At 46.3% G+C, this 9193-nt stretch overlaps 1 protein-coding gene across 6 annotated transcripts; it reads right to left on the bottom strand.

Annotated features, from left to right (window-relative positions):
• Positions 1 to 808: 808 nt before the first annotated feature.
• On the bottom strand, positions 809 to 6435 carry LOC4329193 (ADP-ribosylation factor-like protein 2). Of its 6 annotated transcripts, none has more exons than XM_015772096.3 (7): positions 6128 to 6435; positions 5761 to 5997; positions 5029 to 5204; positions 4760 to 4870; positions 3690 to 3852; positions 3147 to 3227; positions 809 to 1084 (listed from the first exon to the last, which is right to left on the bottom strand). In XM_015772096.3, the coding sequence occupies exons 3-7, from the start codon at positions 5091 to 5093 to the stop codon at positions 947 to 949; spliced, it is 558 nt and encodes a 185-aa protein (XP_015627582.1). In that variant the 5' UTR covers positions 5094 to 5204; positions 5761 to 5997; positions 6128 to 6435; the 3' UTR covers positions 809 to 946. The 6 variants fall into 6 exon arrangements, with proteins under 6 accessions (XP_015627582.1, XP_066163417.1, XP_066163418.1 ...); XM_066307320.1 differs by having other exon boundaries at positions 5029 to 5207; XM_066307321.1 differs by having other exon boundaries at positions 5029 to 5207; positions 5518 to 5997.
• Between the last annotated feature and the right edge of the window lie 2758 nt (positions 6436 to 9193).

The raw sequence follows: 9193 nt of genomic DNA on the forward strand, positions 1-9193 counted from the left end.
GAATTCTGAGGTTGCAACTTCTCATTTGATTCTCCGAAGCTGAAAATTCTTACCTTTCGACTAATTGGAGAACCTTTTGTATTTCTTTAGTGTACAATCAAATCACATGATATTAGCATCGGACAAACGATGGCTTTTGGCGGCGAGAAAGGGTGCCAACACAAGTGCTGGCTTGATTGTTGAACATGGCCAGTGCCTCCGTAGGGGAGATAGATATATGTATTTGTTGATTTGGAGAGAGGAAAAATGTGTGTGTGTGTGTGTGTGAGAGAGAGAGAGAGAGATTGTTGTGCTTTTGCAATAGAAGGAACATTATGTGTGGTGGCAAGTGTATAGCAATAGCTATCTTTTATGGTTTATATATTGTAAACCTGAATTTAGCAGATTATGAAGTTGTACATTAGGATTTAGGAATAAGATTGTTTCCAAAGATTGAGAAGTCACGGTGTTATTTTACTTACCTGGTTATGTAATTAATAATATAGTAACTTGCTCTATCGTTGTTTTTAAAAATATTAAACCTACCTCATTTAATGCTTTTGATTGTTTAATTTGCACTTTAAAATATTGTCGTAGTGTTAGCACGGGCTAATTACTAGTGCAATTAAATTTCATTTCTGTTATTCCTTGAAGACAATATTTCAGTTCTATTGTCTCTCGCCACCCGCGGCGAAGCACGGGTTCCCATCTAGTTTTATCTTTTTGATATTTTCCCTTTGCCACAACATTACTGCAATGGTTCGCTCTCTTCACAACGCAAACGCACGAATCAACAGTTCGATAAGGAATGAAACTTTTCAGATGGTCATGGTGCACAAAACAGAACCATCATGCTCAAAAATCATGATGCCAATAGTTCACCGTTACAGAACAAGACGAAGAGGTTGATAAGAAATGAGGTTCAATCGTTCCAGCACATAAATACTACAGAGAAACGAGGTTCACATCATTCTAGCACGTAGATCCGAGATGCAATGTCTTGGACGAGCCAATCGAAACCTTGAAGAAGGCCCTCCCCGGTGTGCGCGCTGCAGCCTACGATCTGCCAGTGCCGGCTTCCGTCCATCGCTTCCAAATTGAGTACCTGAAAACAGCGAACCCAAGTTGTAGATCAGCCTTGGAGAAAGCCACAACTTCAAGCCAAAAATCCTCTGCTAGTATGAGTTACAACTAGTGGTATACTGCTAGTATGAGTTACAACTAGTGGTATACAGTATACGGTTTTCAGAGTTTCCAATGTTTCCAAGATCCCATACGGTGAGTATTTCCAAGCCAATTCAATCCTTTATATATCCACTCAGTTTTTATACTTTCGAGCTATGGAATACAGACTAATCAAAGTTCTAAATCGTCGTAGATCATGAGTTGGGACTTAGTCTTGCCTAGCGCCCAGTGGTCAAAACTGTTCATGGTAGTCGGCTGGCTCTTAGAACAGTGCAGAGGCTTTTATCTACATCTGAAAATGTTTGGCCACACTAACACTAAAGTGCGTACTACACAGTACAGGAGCATGTTACCACACCAACACATTCATTTCCAGATAGAAGAGTCAGCGTTCAACCCTGACAAAAGCTATACTTTCAACTTTCAGAACATCGTATCAGCAGCGAGATGCACAGGCAGTGGTTTTGCTGATCACTTGCTACCAGAGCAATACTGTAAGATTACAAATTGAGATGCTCATATAAAATTTTTACCACTCATATAAAACAAATGAAGCTGAAAGGGTAACGAATGATGGAGCAGACATGATATTACAAACCCCTTCTAGTATCATCTAATTTAGTTCAAGTAAATTTTGAAAATCTATGACTTTCAAGTCATAAAGAATAACAGTCATTGTAAATTTTGAAAACCTATGATTCATATATTCCGTATTGTGACTTGATCAACTTAAGAATAACAGTAATCAAGAAATGTATGCTACATATCATTTATATATGATGTTTCATAGTTCATTTTTGAAGTAACCAACGTCATACAGAAGTGGAAGGAAAGTGTTACACAGGTTTATGATATTTTGCTCACCAGCAACACTATTCCTCAGTTCAGTCATTTCACGATGGATTATGCTATAAGAATTTGAATGCACTAGAATTTCATGGGCTCTTATTTTAGTTTTATAGGCTCTGAATTCTTAGATAACAGAAATGAAGAAGGATCATTAATGGACAGCTACAATAACCCAGAAAATGGCAGAGTTAAGGCATACATATGTGAAGGTATCATGGTTATTAAGGCGGTATGGCGAGCTAAGGCACTGCACACCCGCCTCAACGCTATTGCGGTATAGCGGTATGGCGTGGCGACGCCCTAAGAATAACTCTGCTAGCGATCAGAGGAGAAATAGGGAATAATCTGGTATGGAAAATATAAAAAATGGCAAAACAGCCCATCAAACCAACCCTCATACCGGCCCACAAAGCCCAATAACCTATTAGGTTAAACATCTATACCCTAAAAGCATCGTGCATCAGATGTCCACAGCCGCCGCCACATGAGAAAACCAAGCGAAGAAAAGAGGAAGGAAACAGGAGCCAAGCCGAGCAGAGGAAGGAAGAGGTGAATGGAGCAGTGAGGATGGCAGCAGGGAGGTGAGGGAAACAGATCTGCCGCATCCAGAGCTGATGGTTATGGGAGTCGTGGATACTGAGACGTCGTCGCTGCTGCTAGGGTTCCAGATAAGATGGAATCCTCTCTCCCTCTCTCTTTCTTTCTTTTGGTGATGTTTTGGGTCACCATAACCCCCTCTTCTCTCCTGGCATGGGATTGGGGTCGCCATAATCCCCCTATTCTCTCCTGGCATGAGATTGGGGTCGCCATACACTGGCTGGTATGTCGTCAGGACGCCCTGGAGCCAGCAGAGCGCCATGCGCCTTCGCGACGCTATGGCGACGCCTTAAAAACAATGGAAGGTATTACTGAGGATCCCAAATGAACTTTAGTGTCAAAATTAAGTATCTTTTGCTAACTGTACAACAATTTTCTTAGGGCAAGAATTACAAACCATGTGACTGTCAACTAATATTGAAAAATCAATATACCAGAAACAACTATATTTGTCTAAGCTTATGTTGCAGAAAAAACCTGTAAGATAAAGAATGAATGATAGATCTTATTATAAAGGATGAATAAAATCTGCTTACCTTAGCAATTTCAGAAGGTTTGAGAGCGCCTTGAATATCTTGCTTATTTGCAAACACCAGCAATGAAGCTCCTGCTAGTCTCTGACAAATAAAAGTATAAAGCATTTTTCAATGATAGTGCAGTTTGAAAAGGGTGAAATTGTGAGGCCAAATGCCAAATGGATGTTTATTCAGTGATGCATTTCAGCTGTGAGCATAACGGTCAAGGTACACATTGCACATCCACTTAGTGTTATATTGGTAACCACTTAGTAAAATACAAAGCTAATGAGAATAAGTTGAAAAAGAGAGGTCTGAAACCAATGTAGAAGCTGAGCAACATAAATTTTGCTCAAATGCTTTGAGTTCAGTGTCCAATTGGAGAGAACCAAACTGCTTTCTGATATAAACATAGACCGCTCCTAAAACTAAAGAAAAGGGACATCTATATGCCATACTAATTCGTTTTCTGTACTTATTAGAAAACATCCTTGCGACAACAATCAGCTGCAATCAATGAAGGACATAATTAGATCCTGTCATTTGGTGGCCTAGAAATAGTACCTCTTCTTTCAAGAGATTGTGGAGTTCAGCACGGCAATCATCAAGCCTCCTAATGTCTGAACTATCAACCACCCAAACTAGTCCATCAGTTTGCTCAAAGTAATTCCTCCAGTAAGATCGGATAGTCTTCTGTCCACCGATATCCCATATGTTCAATGAGTACCTGCCACAATGACAAAACAAACATTATTCATTAATTTCCACCCTGAAGTAATACAAATGGAATTGCTATGCCTAGTGTTTTGGCTGATGCAATGATCAGTGAGTGGCTGCCTTGAACATGAGACTTTTGTATCTACCTTTGTGTTGTTTGTTGACAACAATGTGACTAACATCATCGGAATGCACTAAAACAGGGGCACTTCAGATTGAAGAAATGCAAGCCTGAGGGGAAAAAAAATCAGGTACTTAACCAAAAACCGTGAACTCACTCTAATTTAGCTCTAGCACCTGAGTTAAGTTTTTTCTGTGGTGAGGTCCCTAGCTCCCTACATGTAATCTTTTGTATATTCTTCCCCAATTAATGTGAATGGTCATGCGATATATTACAAAAGAACACATAAGATTCACATTTCGAATGAAGCAACTGGCAAAACTGATCTATCAGACCACTAGCCTATGCCTTTTTATTTCACGATTTAACAAGCTTTAAAATTACGTGGTATAGATGAATTATCGAATTTCTCCCTTGCTGCAAGGTTTTGTCCTAAATAGGATCTGTACACCATTTTGATGGTCCTAAATAGGATCTGTACACCATTTTGATGGAAAAAAAAATAGGAACACTCCAACATCACATGATTCCCTTTGAGAAAAAAAAAAACCATTGTCAGGTGGGTGCTCACTGGATCATATCAGGTGAAATTTCATCTAACTTGAAAATGAAGACATGTCAAATTCAGCATATAGAAGATGCAACTAAATTATATCAACGATGAAATGTGTCACCTCGTATCCATTTAATGGTTATGCCCATCATTTCACATGAAAAAATCACCTTACCGAAAGCAAGTTTACATCATAATAATGCAGCAGTAAGAGCGACAGAAGAGGACCGATGGGACTCATACTTGTGGTACTTGATGGTCTTGATGTTGAAGCCGAGGGTGGGGCTGATGACGCCGGTATCCTCCCCATTGATCTTGAGCACGATCGTCGTCTTCCCCGAGTTATCCAGCCCCCTGCGGGTGAACCCATAGATTCCCCAGACAGCATCAGGCACAAAAAATCAAGAAATCTACAGAGGAACGAACCGCTCAAGCGCCAGATCCAGAATGGAGAGAGAAGGATTGCCCACAGAATCGCAAAAGAAACTCTGGGGGTGGAGGGGGGCACCTACACCATGAGGATGCGCATCTCCTTCTCCTTGCGCTTGATCTTCCGGATGATGCTGAGCAGCCCCATCTAGGAGGCGCTCACGGGACTCTTCGCCGCCCCCGCCGCCGCCGCCGCCGCCGCGCCTCTGGCAATGGGCAGGAGGCAGTGGCGTAGCTAGGAATTTTTCGTTTAGTAGTCCTACTTCACAAATCACAAGTTCATATTACATACCAAAATTTTTCGAACACCATAAATCCCATATACATGTTGATAAATCTGCGTTGGATACCACACATGCTAATTTTATCACTATGATTTTAGATAGAAATAGAAACAACCTATACCAAAGCCCTCAAAAAAAATTCAACATGATTATAATTTTTTTCTCAAAAAGAAACATGATTATCAAATTTTGCATTGATAGAACTTAATTGTGAAAGGGTGCATTGCTCCGATTACTATTTTAATTCAAATGAAAGCAATGTTGTATGGCATTAAAATTAGAGCTCACCTGTCATGTATGATGCGCAAGAAATGTATTTGCAGACAATTAGTTCTTGTACCACTGAAATTAAAATTGGAAACGCAAAGCCAGATCCCAACACAGCAGTAAACAATATTTGCAGAATACATTTTTGATTGATGTGGCAATCCTAATGCAGCAGTGACTCTGAAAGAGTGCATATATCTCTAGAATTGAATCACTCTTACTAATTCCTGAATCAAAATTTTTGGAGTAGCGAAAGAAGATTACCGAGTTTTCGAGAGCACAAAATTAATTAAGCTGGCTGGTCAGGGGTCATGGGATCCCGGTGCCAGCGGCCGATGGCGCCTCGGCGTCTGCCTTGCGGTGGCCGTGGTGCCTTGTCGCGGCGGTTCCTCGACCCTCTGCCGCTCCGTGGATTGAGCAGACGGGAGGGCAAATGACGGCAGTGGCTCGGCACCTCGGTTGGCGACGGACAACGGGAAGTCGGGGAGACTGAGGCGGAAGCTGCGAGACCGAGGCGATGGAGAGGTGAGCGGAAGAGCCCGGGAGGGGAGGAACAGCGACGGCGTGGGGTGGGGTGGGGGAAGGTGGCGCTGGGGAGGGGGAAGTGGGGGATCGGGTTTGGAGAGAGGACCTAGGAGGCGGCGGACCGGCGGTGGGTGGCGGACAAGGGCGGGCGGCCGGTGATCGTAGCGGGAGCAAAGCGAGGCAAAGGGGAGGAGGCCGGCCGGCCGGGGCCGCGCCGGCACGTTGATGCCTTTCGGCGCCGGTGATGCCGGGGCGGCGGCACGGGGGGGGGGAACCTGTTACCGGAGGGAGGAGGGAGGACTCTTTGGAGGAAGGAGGAGCGGGCTCGCCGGAGCCAGCGCTGGAGGGGAGCCGCCTGTCGTCGCCGCTCCTCTCCCTCGGACTGGAAATAGCGATGGGAAATTGGGAAGAGATAGAGAGAGAGAAAAAACCGAAGGAAAGAGAAGAGAGAGCGCTAGTGGAGAGTGGGCCGGGCCCATGTGCGCGACTTGGCCTCCTGGCGCGCGGGCGCGAGATAGGAAGCCCCAGAACCAAATAGCGAGCATCACTAGAAGACCCACAACCATAACTCAGTGGAATAAGTTCATCTGAGGTCCCTTAATTTTACACCAAATCCAATTTTCGTCCTTTAACCCCAAAACCAGATACAACCGGTCCCCGAACTATCAAAACCGGTACAAACGAGGTCCCTCGGTGGTTTTGAAGACGGTTTTGGCTAACGTGGCGCCTACGTAGCTGGTTCGACTAGGTCTCCGTCCCACGTGGCATTGATGTGGCAATTATATCTCGGAAAAATAATTAAAATCGTGGGCCCACATGTCAGCAACATAAAAAATAATTTTAAAATGGTGGGGCCCACATATCAGCTAAAAAATAAATATGGTGGGCCCCACGTGTCATCTCCCTCTTCCCATTCGGCTCTCCCTCTCCTTCCTCATCATGCCGCAACATGCCAACGACGATGGTGGCGACCGAAGCATCGGCGGAGCGGCGGCTGCGGCAGGCCGCGAGCGAGGGGGCCCACGAGGAGCGGAGGGCGCGGGCGGAGCGGCGGCGGCGGCAGGGCGCGGGCGGCGGAGGTGGCCGGAGGAGGAGGAGGGAGAGGAGTAGGTCGCCGCCGAGTTTCGCCGCCTAGAGGACGGCAACAAGGTCGACCTCTTCGCCATGTTTGACGGCCACTCCGACACCGACGTCGTCACCTACATCCGGCGCCACAAGTCATCTCCCTCTCCCCACATGTCCTCTTGTGCGGCCGCCGTCCTCCACCTCCACCGGCCTTCGCCCCAAGCCATGCCGCCTCATACGACGACGCCGCCTCCTCTCGCCCTCCCATGGCGCGCCGCCTCGGCCGGCTGTCCCTTCTATCTCCATGGAGTTGGAGAAGGCGACGAGGTTGAGGACGTCGCCGCGGGACTGGGCGAACCACGGCGCGGAGGAGACGGCCACGCGACCGACGCTCGACCCAGCGAGGCGGCGGCTGTGGCGGCGGTATGGCTGGCGAAGGCTGAGGCGGCGGTGGGGGATGGTGGCGCTGATGGCGAGCCGGCCCTGGAAGGATGGCGCGACGACGACGGCCGATGCGGCGGCGGCGGCGGCGGGCGTGAGGAGGCCGCGGGGGTCGGCGTCCAAGAGGCAGCCACGCGAGGAGGCGGCGCCCCACGCGGCGCGGCGGCAGCGGCCTCGGTGGAAGGGGAGGTCAGCGTGGCGGCGCGGGTACCCAGCGGCTTGGCCACGCTCTGCCGGGCGCCGGCCGTGAGTGAGGCGGAAGCAGCTGCAGCAGATTCGGCTGTGCGCGGAGGCGGCGCCCATGCAGCGCGGAGGCGTTTTTTGCTTGGTGCTGCAGGTGGCTTAGAGGAGATGACATGTGGGGGCCCCACCATATTTTTTACCTGGCATGTGGGTCCCACCATTTTTAAATTTTTTTTTTGTGTGGCTGACATGTGGGCCCACGATTTTTATTATTTTTTCAGATATAATTGCCATGCCATTGCCACGTCAATGCCACGTGGGACAGAGACCTAGTCAAACCAGCCACATAGGCGCCACGTCAGCCAAATCCGCTTTCAAAACCGCCGAGGGACCTCGTTTGCATCGGTTTTAATAATTCGGGAACCAGTTGTATCTGGTTTTGGGGTTCAAGGACGAAAATTGAATTCGGTGTAAAATTAAGGGACCTCAGATGAACTTATTCCTAACTCAGTATAAGGAAAGAAAGGTGCACCACACCTGTACAACACGTTAGGAATTAAGATGGGGGAAGAAGGGATGGGGAGTTCGAGGAGAGGACCACTGCCGCTGGAGTTGTGCAGTGCTCGGCACCGGTCATCTCCACCACGACGGCGCAGCGGCAGCACCACGTGTGACGGCGCAGCGGCAGCACCACGTGTTGAGAGACAGGGTTGACCTCTATCGTCACCTCCTACCTACTAGATCTTCCTGCCGATGATCAAGGAAGCCAAATATATAGATCTAGCAGGTAGGAGGTGACGACAGAGGTAAAAGCTGTTGGGGGCTGAGTCCTCATATATATATATATATATATATATATATATATATATATATATATATATATATATATATATATATATACATATATATATCAAAGAGGCCATTCCCTACAATGAGCGGGGCAGGTGCACTCCACCGTGCACATACATACATACATACATACATACATACATACATTATACATATATATGTATGTATGTATGTATGTATGTATGTATGTGCACGGTGGAGTGCACCTGCCCCGCTCATTGTAGGGAATGGCCTCTTTGATCGCCTCCGACTCTGAACTCCGAGTCCAATGGTGGTCTTCGTTCGTGCGCTGCGTGTCCACTAGTATCTCTACCAAATTAGTTTCATTAAATCCAATATTAAATATATTTTGAAAATCTATTATTTTGACTTTAAAATGTTGCTATTTTTTTTCTATTACCTTAGTTAAACTTGAAGAAGTTTGACTTTAAGAAAAAAAATAAAAACATTTTCATCCCCGTCCAAAAATATAGCTATATAGTATTATGAACCTAGAATAAAGGAAGTATAATATGAAGCGAAGGGAGTGTCATGCAAGCGATGTAGTGATCGTGTCGACCACATGACATGGAATGGGACAGGCTGTGATGAACCCTGAGTTCCTTTTGACACTCAAGACAGTTGTTTGGCCCGA

The sequence above is a fragment of the Oryza sativa genome, chromosome 2 (assembly GCF_034140825.1).
Source record: "Oryza sativa Japonica Group chromosome 2, ASM3414082v1".
Classification (NCBI taxonomy): domain Eukaryota; kingdom Viridiplantae; phylum Streptophyta; class Magnoliopsida; order Poales; family Poaceae; genus Oryza; species Oryza sativa.

Excerpts from the sequence above, each read along its gene's own strand:
- LOC4329193 (XM_015772096.3), bottom strand. The coding sequence starts at position 5,093 with ATGGGGCTGCTCAGCATCATCCGGAAGATCAAGCGCAAGGAGAAGGAG. Across the intron at positions 4,871-5,028 it reads GAGATGCGCATCCTCATGGT|GGGGCTGGATAACTCGGGGA; the intron begins GTAGGTGCCCCC and ends GTTCACCCGCAG. Across the intron at positions 1,085-3,146 it reads AACCTTCTGAAATTGCTAAG|GTACTCAATTTGGAAGCGAT; the intron begins GTAAGCAGATTT and ends CGCTGTTTTCAG.